Here is a 13,780-nt window from a genome sequence, read left to right as displayed (position 1 = left end):
GTCTCCGTGCCGCTGGCACGGATGGACGGACGCGTCCCTGCTCGCCGATGTGGATGCTCTTAGGGTTGAACTTCTATAACCCGAAAGAAATCACAACTCGGTTAGCCCGCACCCGATCGACCCACAACCCGAGTAGGGCCGACCCGAAACCTGATGGGCCGGCCCGATTGACATCCCTAGTTGCCTTATTAGAGCATTTTCTAAGGGGAGAGGTAAATGGGGCGGTAAAATCTCATAAATATCATATTTGTCTTTTTTTTTATGAAAAATCAATCTTCAAGGAGAAAGATATTTGAGAATATATTATACATTTTTCATTTTAAAGAGGTACTATCTTTACTTTTTCATCAATGAAGAGGAAAGATCTTATAACAACCATATTCGTCTTCTTTTCATAAAAAATCAATTTTCAAGGGGGGAGTTATTTGAGAAGGTGTTATACCATTTTATATTTTGGAACGTATCTTGTACAATTTTTTTGTTACCTTATTATACTATATCTTTTTACTTTGGAATTGGTTATTTTTTGGAAGACTATATTTCCATTTTTGAGAAAGTAGTTTCGGAAAAGTATAAATTTTTTTATTTTTGAGTTTAATGTTCATATATTTCAAAGAATGAGGAAGTATACAGAAAAGTAAAACGTAACTGTGAGTACTATACACGCTATTGAATAAATGCAAATATGGGTATGTTGTTTTGCATAAGAGTTTGATACCTAATACACCCAGCCCACGTCCAATAGATTTAAATAAATTTAAATACTGACGAAAATCAGAAAGAAACCTCAAGCGGTGGTGGGCGCATTTTTCCTCGACTATTTTCTCTTTACTTATGGCTTTCCGGTTGGTTACCTCCGCCGGTCGGCGCCTTCGCCGTGTCCGATCTACAATTTGCGCTCAATTCACCCCTGGTTCTATTTAAATATTAATTTAAGGGATATTGGTCCCTAAAATCATGAATTTTAACCAAAATTCAATTTTTCCCACAAATTTTAAAATTATTCTAAAATATCGCAAATTTTACACTTTGTTTGATATTTCTCATGACATGTCTATCATTATATTTGACTAACTTACAAGACTTTTTTTTATCATACTTACACAATTAAATCGATATGATTTTTTTACTTTGACTTTTTATACTTGTTATAAATTTTAAAAGTGACAACATAATATTATAAACAAATTTTGTTTGCGAGAAATATCAAATTTTGGTGAAAGCAATATCCCTTAATTTAAATATTCTGATTTGTTTAAATATGGTGAAATTTTTTTATTTTGGTTAGAGAGGCGAGAATCGGTGGTGCGAGTAGCAATGGAAATCAATTGGGTAATCGTATTTGTATTTGCAGAATAAACTGAATTATACTCATGTTTTTGATGTTATATAATTATAATCCGATTTTGAATGATACTCCTTGTGAAGTTGAAAAAATTAGTACATTTTTATTGTGAAGGAGAATTAGCATCTGAGGCTAAGCCTAAGGCTGATATTTTTGTCGATGTCAAAAGTAGAGAAGATAATGTTTTGTTGCATATTTCCTTGAAGAGTATGTCACCGTCACCAGGTCACCCAAATATAACATATCTCCTCCTCCTCCTCCTCCCTCGTTTATAAGGAAAGATTATTTCTTCTGGTGTAGTTATATCTTCGTGATCGGAAGCTGGATCACGTTGTTTGGAACCCAACAACGCGTGAGTATAAGATCCTCCACATCCGCAACTCCCCCTCGCCTTTTCTATTTTGATAGAGCATTTGCAATGTGGCATGACCATAGATCTCAAGATTACAAAGTCTCATATTTGATGGGGGACTAGTCATGTTTGCGTTTCGGGGATTTTCTGCCTTGTAACATCTAGAGCTATCCTTTGTTTTGACGTTTCCACTGAAACCTTTTCCGGTGTACCCTTACCTTCTACCTTCAAGCTCACATTATTAAGGAATATCAACTTTGGATTGTGGATAAGAGAATCTGTTTTCCATGCTCTCGTGGTGTTATTGTTTTCACAGAGGACGGTAAGCTGCTGTTGTATTTTGGAAGCTTGAATCATGACATGGTGGTGTTTGATTTTGCCACTGGGAAAGTCGAAGCATCTCGGTGTCAATCGCCATATCATTTATCCGTTTGTTGAGAACTTTGTTCCACGAATTTCATGTATTGAGGAGGTCAAATTCCTTTTAATTCTCAGCAACGGGTGGGTATAAAATCTTGCGTAAGCCCTTTGTGGAACTCCATCATCGCCTTACCTTACGCATATCGAATCAAATGTGGTCTGACCATAGATTTGAAGATTACAAAGTGCTGAATCTTGTTTCTACTATGTCAGAAAATGGAAGAGAAGGGAATATACCTGACAAGAGTTGTCACATGGACTTGTAACTTAATTCCTGGAGGAGAATACCATGCACTGACTTCGAATGTAGTCTTACATCCGGTGGTGCTTGTGTATCGGGGCTTTTCTATCATAAAGCATATCTCCTCTTATCCTCTCGTTTGATTTTTCTACTGAAACTCTATCCAGTTTACCTTCACCTGACCGTAAGTGCCCTCATTATTATTTTCTACACTATAAAGGGTTGTTAAGTGTTCTTGCATGCTGGTGGGATGAAGACATAAGTGAAGTTGGACCTTGCAAATATAAACTTTACATTTTACGATTAACTTACTCAACCTAACAACTCCTCCCAAAATCTCATGACACTCAAGAATGTGGAAATCTTGAGTGGGACAGATGGAGTATCATTTTAACACTCACTTGACTTTTGGCAATTATTATCATTTGTGTGTATATATATCGATATATATTATGACCACCAACGGCGGATCCAGGTGGGGTCGGAGGGGGTCGGCCGACCCCACCGCCATCCCCGGAGAATCGCCGGATAATCCCCTTCCTCGGCTGCCGACCCCACGCTGCCAAGGTCCTGCCCCAAACCAGACCGTCGCCGCCGCTTTTACGCAAAGAAGAAGAAACACAATTTTTAGTACTATGGGCTTTACAAATTTGGCCTCTCACTTATTAATAATTTAATACTATTTTTTTTGGATGAGGATAATTTAATACTACTAATTAAATCATTTATTCTGTAGTATGTATCGTACAGTACATTCATTTGGAGGATAATACAAGAGGTTTTGTGCAAAAGACTAGAAGTTCAGAGGAATTTATTTAGCAATTGGCGCTGACAATTTTTTTAGTATGTACAATCATTACTCAAGTTTAAGTAGTACTATTATACTATTATTTGTTTTTTTCACTTTACAACACTATTAAATTGATCAATAATTTATTATATTATCCAATTTAAGTAGATATAGCAATTACCTTTGCAGCTTTGCTTTTGATTATTTATTTGTTTTGTTCACCTTCTTCGAGACAAGATTAGAAGTTTTATTATAGCATATGATAAATGATAAATGACTGAGCATAAATTTTAGTTTTAAAAATATTGATCGTGGTGTTACTTTATTTTTAGGTTAATGAATAAATTTTTTAAGAAAAAGCCTTGAGTTTTTATTGGTTCTTCTAGTGCTAATGTTGAGCAAGAACCACAACAATTGGATAATCATGTGGTGGTTGAAATGATGAAAAAGATTTTATCATTGGTTTATCAATTGATAAAATTGGTCTTACTTTTCCACTAGCAACAATATCTGTTAAAATAGTATTTTCTGCAATGAAATTTGTGAAGTCGGAGTTGCAAATTAAGCTGAGAGATGACTGGTTAGACGACAATTTGATGGTATATAACAAGAATGAGGTGTTTGCAATTATTCCCACTGAAATGATTTTGAGTTATTTTCAAAAAAAGCATACTCGAAGAAGCCAACTATCTCGCATAGCATAAGATTATGTATTTATATTTTAGGTATTTTTGTTCAAAAATATTTATTAAAATATTATATTTATTATACTATTCAGTTCGACCCCACGGTTTTTGATTTCTGGATCCGCCATTGCCGACCACTTATGTAGAAAGTAATGGCCTTTTATGTGTTCGTGTTTCACGTTATCATCAATACTATATGCTATTGTATTAGTTATTATTTCAATTAATACTATTAATCTTTGAACTTATATGACTATTATATGGTGTGAAATTGAGTTTTTATGGTTGTGATATTGTATCGCTTGTTTGTTCATGTCATATGCGAATCAGATTTTTAATTAAATTGATAGTGTGTTAATGTCATATACGCCTCGTGATTATTTGCAATTGATCCATAAAACAAAATGCATAATCTTATTTTATCCATTTTCATAAGCTTGACAATTTCAAGCGCCTAAAATCAGGAATGAGTCACAACAAACTCCGCTTCCAGATTCATCCAATTTAGATATCACGCACAACGCAGTCACAAATTAATCACTCCACAATGGCGATGAACACCGGACTCAGATCATGCGTTTCCAAGCTCACGAATTCCACAATCATGCCCAAATCAGGTCTGCCATCATTATCGCTTTCGCAAATCCTCTCTCTTCTCTAGCTAGAAATCAAAATCGCGATCTGTAATCCGAATCCGTATGTGAAAAATTAAGAATCTGTGATCTGCAGTGAAGAGGGGAATTCACTCAACCAGCGTGAAGAAGATGGGGGGAGGCCATGGCCATGACGAGCCTGCCTACATGCACGCCAAGCACATGTATAATCTGGACCAGATAAAAAACCAGAGACTCAAAATGAGCCTCGCCGTCTTCACTGCATTCTCCATTGGTGTATTTGTCCCAATTTATGCAGTCGTCTTTCAGCAGAAGAAGGCTTCCTCAGCGTAACCTTAATTTCCTTTTTTTAATTTCTGCATTTGTTTGAAATAATAGAGGATAATGGATTTCCAGTTATACCCTCGTCAAATTATGAACAATAATATTTCCAGGATATTTTTCCATTTATAGTGCTGATTCCTCTTCTATTATCATGCATATTCATATCATCATATGCATGTCTATAATCTAATTGTGTTTTCTACTTTAAATTGGGAATTTTGGAATTTCACACCCCATCTCTCAGGGAATTTTTTTTCTTCTCAAAATTGGTGAATTCAAGAATTAAATTCTATGATTGATGATAAACTTTTTTTAAGTTGTAAGAATGGGTAAGACACGCTTTCATTTTACATAATAAAGACATATCGCTGAAATTATAAATTGTTCAAATGGTGTGAGAGATGGACTTAAGATCGATCTCGTACTCAATTGGTCCAAGAGTGATTCCCTTTGAACCCAAACCAAAATAAAAATTATTTTGCTAAAAAATAATTAGATCACTTACCATACCCCTTTGAACAAAACCAATAGTAAACTATTGTAGTGGGATAAAGGAGTAGTATTAATTTGTGAAAATTAGTGAAGCGAGTGTATAATATTCACAGGCCTAAGGTTGGGATTTATTCACTTAAAAAAGGTTATGCTTTAATTGCCCAAAATCAGTTCAAAAGCCCATTACACGAAGCCCAACAATTTCCACAGGAGCCATTCAAATGCCTAAAAATCACAAATCAATCTCACAAAATCACAACAAACCCTTGCTGGTTTTGCAGTCCTATTACGGAATCGAAATTGCTCGATTATGGCGTTGAACAGCGGATTGAGATCCTGTGCTTCTAAGCTCATGAACACCGCAATTATGCCCAAATCAGGTCTTCCATTTATCTCTATCGTTACATTTTTGTAGATCTTTTTTTTTCTCTATTTCCATTTCAGATATCAAGTAAGAAATGGGTTTCTGGATTAACCTGTAAATTTTCGGTGATTATGCGAATCGGTTTTATGGTTTTTTGTTTTGTTATCTTTTGAATTAAGTATTCCTACATTCAATTGTGTAGAACATAGATCTCGTCGGTTTAGATTTTATGTTTTATGAGAAATTGTTGCTTATATTTTTTTGGATTAGTCGATACTTATACTATCGAAATGATAGGAATTGTGGATTAGTCGTTACTTATGCTATCGAAAATGATAAGAATTTGTTCATTCAGCTCCAAACTTCTTTGTGTGGTTGTAATATATAGTAGTAGTACTTATTATGTGTTCTTTCAAATCCTTATGTTGATAATGTTTATAACATATGCTGATGTACTTCACCTGGGTTTAAGTCTGGTAGTTTGTTAATTTGTTTGTAAATCAGCTAAAATGTTTTTTCTGATTAAGTCGTTTTCATAGTATATCATCAGCATATTACCCTAGATTCTGAATCCATTTATGACGAAGTAAGTGAACTTTCCATTTTGTTCCCGATATTGTTCTGCACCTTTGCTAATTTTGTGGTATTATCGATAGCACAAGGTACCTGCCTTTTTTTCTCAATATTTTCATGGACTCAACTGAGTTATATTTGTTCCCTTTGTCCTTCTCATCTAAATCTTGGCCGCATTGTTAGATGCCTTCAGATATTTACGAATTTGTTGTAGCTGACAAATGTTCGTTATTTAAGAATTTCTTAGCTTCAAAGTACTTGCCAATTACTATGAAATTTCTATGGATGTTCAATGTTCTGTGTACTGTTATGCTGGATAATCTAAATAATGTGGGTTGTTGCTTTGAACCCGATCCTAAAGATAGCTATTCAACTTCTAGACCACATGCATCTAAACCATATTTCACTTAAGTGAATGTGTGAAGGAATATAAATTTGGAACATAGTTGTTGGAGGTTGGGAGTATTTTACTTAGTGTATCTTCTATTTCTTCTGGTATCGCTTATCTTATCAGACCTTTTTATTAGAAATATTTTTGTGTCTTAAATATAGCTCAAGCAATAGATTTAATAGTTTCATTGTCAGTTAAGCGATAAAATTTTTATTTTCTTTTCAATAGTGTCATAAAGCTTTATTTGCATTGAGAAAATGCTAGAAAATTATTCTCCATTATTCGCTTATATTTTCCTAGCTAATCTATCATATGATTAAAATGTAAATTTAGTAAAAGTAAGCTTATGCAAGCATTAAGTATTGTAGCTCTTTTCTTTGGGCTGGACTAATTAATGATGAAATTCGCTGTTTGGTCACAGTGAACCGGGGCATTCACTCAACTAGCATAAAGAAGATGGGAGGAGGTCATGGCCATGACGAGCCATTCTATCTGCATGCAAAGCACATGTACAACTTGGACAGGATGAATCATCAGGCGTTGAAAATGAGCCTTGCTGTCTTCACTGCATTCAGCATTGGTGTTGCTGTCCCAGTTTATGCAGTAGTCTTTCAGCAGAAGAAGACTTCCTCAGCGTAATTTTTCTTGTTGATTTCTGCTTTTGTGGCAATAATAAACTATTTGAGCCTTGTGTAGGAGATAAGCAAACGCCAGAGATTTGCTTACTGAAATGAATTCAACAATCTTTTTCATTCACTTTCTTTATGATGTCTACTTGCTTTGACATATGAAAATATGTTGTACTAGCTCCAAGTTATGGATAATATTTCTTGGATTTGCTCCAACTACAATGCTGATTTCTCTTGTATTATCATACATAATGTCTGCATCTAGATATATTTTTCTTTATATCAATTCTCCTGCTGAAACCTATATTTCTTTTGCTGATCAGCACTGTAAATTTTGATATTTGAATCTGAAAACGAGGAGCTTCATATAGAAGCATCAAGGACCTTTAGTTTACTTATTCATGTTGTTGAGAATGCCACTGATTGAACTAACTGATAATTAGTGCTAGTACCTGTTAGCTGTTGGGATTTAATGATCGTTGACTTCCTGAACATATATTAGTATAATTGAGCTATTGACCTATTCAAAGACTAGGAGCCATAGGTAAGTAAGTAAGTTTGTGGCCCGACATCTCCTTAACACATGTGAAAATTAGTAGTCATTAATTTTAGTAGCTGAACATTCACATGTGAGATTTTAGTCTCGGGTCTCCTTCCTTGATCATCTACAATGGTCTCGGGTCTCCTTCCTTGATCAGTAGTCATTAATTTTATTAGCTGAACATTCACATGTGAGATTTTAGTCTCGGGTCTCCTTCCTTGATCATCTACAATGGTCTCGGGTCTCCTTCCTTGATCAGTAGTCATTAATTTTATTAGCTGAACATTCACATGTGAGATTTTAGTCTCGGGTCTCCTTCCTTGATCATCTACAATGGTAGAAAAATTATCTGCTTGAATAGAATAGACATTGACATGTAGCTTCAGTGCAAATTCTTATCATTGGTCACGTGTATGAGCAGCATGGTATGTAGAGTTTATTCCTGGAAAAGATTAGACATACCAAAAGATGATCAAAACTAGCTAAGATTCATTATTAGCAATCAGTAACAGATCATGTAATTGGTTGAAGATTACGATTCTGCATTTAAGTATAAGTCTTGCTGGAAAAGAAATTTCCAAACATGAGATTTCTGGAAATTATATGTACAGTTTTGGTATTTTATGTACTGCAATAACATGGTGCAGCTGTAAATAATGGAGTCATGCTTATACATTATTGGATATAGTGTATGTACTGTTGGAGGGAAATTGTATATAATTAATGTGGTCAATGGTACATTTACTAGTTTGGTTACTTTTTTACATATTTGTGCAATTTTATTAAGCTTCATGTGCATAATAAAGCATGAATATCTTAAGCAACATATGCAAATTTATGATTAGACTATTGACATTTCGACTTGTGTTGCATCAAAAGCTTAGGGTATCCACTATGGGACCGCCGTGGTTATAGCCTCGGCGGGGGCGATCTCGGGGCGCCTTATAGGGGAGGCGACGTCCTCCCGGGGCGGACGGTCATGCGGCGACTTCGGGGCGAGGACGCGCCGGTCAGCCTTTCGCCGTGCATATAGGCGCGCCGCCGCCCCCTTGAATTTTATTATTATTATTTTTTTAAAAAAATTAACTCTATAAATACCACTCTTCCACCACCCATTTTTTCACCATTTTCACACACTCTCCCTTCATTCACTATCTACACTTTCACTCTCTAAAAATGCACGGTGGAGACGACGAATCACCCGGCTCGCAGGAATCGGGCTATGGCGGCAATCCTTCACAGCCGTCGGAATATGGCGGCTATCCTTATCAGCCGTCGAGATATGGCGGGTCTCCGTCCCAGCCGTGGATTTGGAGTCAGGCTCCCCCGCCGTGGGCATCGAGTCCAAACCTTCCTCCATCACAGTCGTGGAGGTCTTCACCCACGCCCCAACCTTTTCAGCGAAATCTGAGTCGCTCGGCGTTTGGAGATTACAGACCCAACCTCGACGTTCTTAACCAGCCGCGTCCGGATTCCCCTCGGCGTCCCGGATACGCCTGCAGCACGGGTGGAAACGCCCGGTCATACCCGAAGCAGTGGCGGTGGCGGTGGCAGGGGCAGCGTCGGTGGCGGCTCGGACAGCGGCCTCAGCAGTGGCGGTGGCGGTGGCGAGCGCTCCAAACGGGGCACGCTCTACACCAAAGCGGAGTCCATTGCCGTGGCGAGGGCGTGGGATGCCATCACATCGGACCCCATAGTGGGCACCGATCAGACCAATGGGAGCTGTTGGAGGCGCGTCCTGATGGCATACAACGAGTTCAAACCTCGCGGCGCCCAAGAGCGCGACACAGAACAGATCCACAAAAAGTGGTCTAGGATTCTGCCGGCTACCAAGCGGTTCGCGAGCATATACCAGAACAACCTGCTCCACTCTGAGAGTGGCCGAAGCGAAGCAGACGTGAAGGCACTGTCGATGGGCCAATACAACACGAAGGGCAGGCCGAAGTTCACAATGTGGGAGGCGTATCTAATTCTCGAGCATTGTCCGAAATTCAACGTCATCTGCGCGCAAGAGTTCACTGGAGGTCCTGGGCCGAAGCGTACAAGACACAACATTGCCGGGGACTACAGCAGCGGAAGCGGCTCGCAATCGTTCGAGCAGAACGACGAGCAAGTCGAAGAGCCCGCCCCAACACACACTAGACGAGGACGGCCCCCGGGACAACATGCCTCTATCCGCAGCGCCAGAGGGGCTAGACGTTCCTCCCGCCACTCGTCCTCCGCGTCTGGATCGCGCATCCCGCAGCCCGCCCCAATCCCGCATCCCTTGGTTCCTGGTCCCCACGAGGTCTTGAGGGAGAACATAGATGTGCAGTTAATGCAACAACTGCAGGACGTCTGCAGCAATGACCTAGTCACCGATGACCCGCACATCAAGAATATATACCAGAAGCTCATAACTCGGATTCAACGTCGTCTAGGGTTGGCTGATGAGGCTCCTGGGGCAACAGCGGCCGGCAGCAGCGAGAGAGGCGGAGAAGAAGATGAAGAAGCCGACTCCGACACCGAGTAAACGGTAGCGGAGTTTTTATTTGTATTTTATTTTAAATATTCGTTGTATAATTTTACCGTTGCCAATACAATGAATATTCGGTCTCAATTAGCTCGTTTTCTAATTATTTACATTGCGATGATTTTAATTATACTTGATTGAAACTACAAACATTTTAAAATGAAATTGATTATAAAATTTAGGGCAACTGGAAGTGTCCACTATAATGGCGGAAACAAAAAATTAGGGTTGCGGATAAAAAAATTGGGGTTGTGTAAAAAAGGGGCGGGGCTATTGGAGTGTCCTTTTTCCTTTAAATGATTTGGTTGCATTCAAATGTGGCAACACCATTGATGTTGTGACAAGTGTCCTACCCTTTTTTTGGAAAAAATTATCGATTTTTTATGATACATATCTTTTTTCTGAACCAGTGAAGCCAACTATAAGTCAATGGAAACTGTTGATGATTTGTGATAGGTGACCATATTATTTTTTTAAAAAATTCTTTGTCAATCATGTGTGATGAGGGTTTACACTCAATGTAGTCATAAGATGTAATGGGAAATCTTATTGTGCAAGTATGCTTGTGGTGCAAAAAACAGGAAAAAAATTCCAGTACAAATAAAATTCTTGCCCACTAAGAAAAGGAAGTATGGGATCCAATGAATTAGTAATGGTAAATGTGCACGCTTTACTGTTTAAGCTACAAAAGATAGGAAAAGTTATTAGTCTTATACGAGACTGTGTCATTATGATATTGAGTGGAGACAAAATTGTAAATTTAATTATGTTATGATTTTGATTTTGATTTTGATGCGTTACACGCGGTTTTGGTGTTATTCATCTCACTTTGAATTTGTATATTTTCGTATGCCACACCCTTATGTATTCTTTATTTTTGCTTGTAAAAGTATGTTAAATTGAAACACTAACTATAATAGGATTGTGGTCGATTTAATTGTTTTCGTGAACCCTTTTCCATTTCTTTTACTCCTACCTTTTAGTTAACCAAATGTATATACGGAGTATATAATTAAGCATTTAACCATATAAGTGCAGTTCAATAAAAATTGATTAGATGGAAGAGTGGCTATACATAACTGCATAAATATTACTAATGTTAATGGTTTTATTTTTAATACTTTATTAGAAAGAAATAAAGTTTAATAAACTACGGATATAATATTCCATGCCTACTTTCACTAAACAACTTTATTGTAGTACTAGTTTTTCATTATAGGAGTATATGCTAAAGAACTTTCACTAAACAACTTTTGAGTAGGAACTTGTTTATAAAACATCTTTTCCATCTCGTAATAGTACGATCAACATTTTATTATTCATTTAAATTTGGTAGAAATTGCAACTTGCAATGAATACCTTATTTCATTTGTATCAAATGCCAAGATGCAAATTATATACCTCTACTAACCACGTTAAATAAAAGAAGAATATTTATATGCTTAGCATAAATAAAAATAATAATGATACTTAGTTAATAATCCATCATCAGGAAACAATAGATACTGCAGCCTGGCAATGTGATGTGAGTGCACAAAGCAATACTATTTCCATCTTCGGCTGCACGAAATCGCCCAAAAAAATGAAAAACAATTGTCGGTTTGAATATTATTCATTCGGATAATGTAAACATATAATCCTTCTCTCTCCTGATGTAAAGTTAGTATAGGGGCCCTGACGACAAAGTCAAAAATTGCAGCTGCAGTAACGTCCAATCAAATTCAAACCTTACTTACTCTCCTTTTTTCTTATCTTCAAATTTAACTCTTTTCCCAAAATTCCCATATATTTAATCCACCCCCAAATTAAGCACCAAGTGAGAGAAAGAGATGAAGCAGTAACAAAAGCTAACAAACAGTACAATTATTGAACAAGGAAAAAAAACCTAAAATAAAATAGTACTATTATCAAATTAATGGCTGAAGAAAATAAATTGGAGTAAATTACTGTGAATCTTCTCGGTTTTCATCGCTGCTATTGCTGCGCTGATGATGATTTTGCTCCAAATTCATTCCCAGATCAATTCTGCTATCGCTACTGCTGTTGTTGTAAGCAGAGCTCAACAAACCGATATTCGTCTCTAGCTGCTGAACCGGCGACGGTGGCGACGGCTGAACCACCATTGACCCGAATTGAACCGGGCTGTACCGCCCTGAACCGGGAAACTGAAACCCGCCCACTCTCTGCATAGACGCCTGCCTATACTGCCATTCCTGCTGCGCCGCCGTGGCCGCCACTCCGCCGCCGTTCACCGGGAGCATCCAGAAAGCGTTGCCCATGTTTGCGGCGGCGGCGGCTGGCGCCATCGTCCACATGGCTGGAGCCGGGACGAAGGTGGAAGGCGTGGTCGAACCGGGTTTATTATGGCTGGAATCATTGTCGCCCGGTTTGGGTGAACCGGGTCCAGTCTGGTTATCTTCTCTGAACCGTTTCTTGGAGTAGCTGTTTTCGTCCGGTTCGTGTCCGAATGCGGCGGCGGTGAGGTGGTGGTGGAAGGCGGGTGGGACGCCGAGGAAGAGGGGGGTGGATTTGGAGGAGGGGGCGGAGAAGGAGGTGCCGCTGCTGCGGTGGGAGACGTTGAGGGTGGAGAAGTTGGCCGGGATTGTGCCGGTGCCGGTGGCGGCGATGATGGAGGGCTCCGCCTGCTGGAGGAGCCACTCGATGGTCTCTCCGTCCGATTTGTGGCCTAATTCTTTGGTCAATTGGAAGACTCTGGCGGCGCATAGGGCAGGCATGCGGATGCGCCTGCCGCGGCCGTCTACTTTGGTGTGGCGGTCCTTGGAGGGCTTCTTAACCACCAAGGCTTTGCTGTCGGTATTGGTGGTGGTGGAGGAAGGGGGTGAGTTTGTGGCGGCGGGGGCGGTGGATAAGTTTGTGGGTTGTTGAATGGAAATGGAGCCCATGAAGGGGCCATGGGGTGGGGCTGAATCGGGTTGACTTTGGTGGTGGGAGAGGAGTTGGAGGGAGGAGGGCGGTGGCTCGCGGTGGCCGGAGTTGCTGCCTTGTTTTTCCATCGATAGCATAGCTTTTTTTTTTCTTTTTTTTTCAAGAATTGAAATATGTTATGCAGTTCATATGCTGTCTTGTTGTGAAATTAATGAAAGTTTGAGCCATTGAGAGAGAGATTACTGTGGAAAGTGGAGATACTGTTGGGGGTTCTACTTTACCTTCTCTCTCTCTCTCTCCTTTGTGGTTGGTTGACTGCTCTCTTATTATTATTAGAGCATCTCCTATGGCGCCCCTCCGGTAGGACGTCCGGTCGGACACCGGGAAGGGCGACGGGACGTCCGCCTTTGGGAGGTCGGAGGTCGGATACGGACGTCCCGTGAGGACGTCGGGTGTCCTCGGACGTCCCGGCGACGGGCGGGCGGACGTCCGCCACTGTGGCTTCAACTCGGACGTCCGGTCGGACGTCCCGTTTTTATTATTATTTTTTTTTGTTTTGAAACTCTATATATACGGCTCGTTGAATTTTATTTCATTCGCACCACTTGCGTTAATAACAA

At 39.2% G+C, this 13,780-nt stretch overlaps 3 protein-coding genes across 3 annotated transcripts; 2 read left to right on the top strand and 1 right to left on the bottom strand.

Moving 5' to 3' along the window:
• The first annotated feature begins 4,294 nt into the window (after nucleotides 1-4,294).
• Nucleotides 4,295-4,918, top strand: LOC121806937. Its single transcript, XM_042207114.1, has 2 exons — nucleotides 4,295-4,451; nucleotides 4,564-4,918. The coding sequence occupies exons 1-2, from the start codon at nucleotides 4,382-4,384 to the stop codon at nucleotides 4,779-4,781; spliced, it is 288 nt and encodes a 95-aa protein (XP_042063048.1). The 5' UTR covers nucleotides 4,295-4,381; the 3' UTR covers nucleotides 4,782-4,918.
• A 571-nt stretch (nucleotides 4,919-5,489) lies between these two features.
• On the top strand, nucleotides 5,490-7,437 carry LOC121806936. The gene is made up of 2 exons (XM_042207113.1): nucleotides 5,490-5,644; nucleotides 7,014-7,437. The coding sequence occupies exons 1-2, from the start codon at nucleotides 5,575-5,577 to the stop codon at nucleotides 7,229-7,231; spliced, it is 288 nt and encodes a 95-aa protein (XP_042063047.1). The 5' UTR covers nucleotides 5,490-5,574; the 3' UTR covers nucleotides 7,232-7,437.
• Nucleotides 7,438-12,039: 4,602 nt separating this feature from the next.
• Nucleotides 12,040-13,479, bottom strand: LOC121806934 (transcription factor TCP23-like). The gene has a single exon (XM_042207111.1). It carries the CDS (start codon nucleotides 13,295-13,297, stop codon nucleotides 12,218-12,220), a length of 1,080 nt encoding a protein of 359 aa, XP_042063045.1. The 5' UTR covers nucleotides 13,298-13,479; the 3' UTR covers nucleotides 12,040-12,217.
• Between the last annotated feature and the right edge of the window lie 301 nt (nucleotides 13,480-13,780).

The sequence above is a fragment of the Salvia splendens genome, chromosome 6 (assembly GCF_004379255.2).
Source record: "Salvia splendens isolate huo1 chromosome 6, SspV2, whole genome shotgun sequence".
In the NCBI taxonomy this organism is placed as follows: domain Eukaryota; kingdom Viridiplantae; phylum Streptophyta; class Magnoliopsida; order Lamiales; family Lamiaceae; genus Salvia; species Salvia splendens.
The sequence above is the reverse complement of the archived record's forward strand: the minus strand, read 5'-3'. Positions and strand labels throughout refer to the sequence as shown.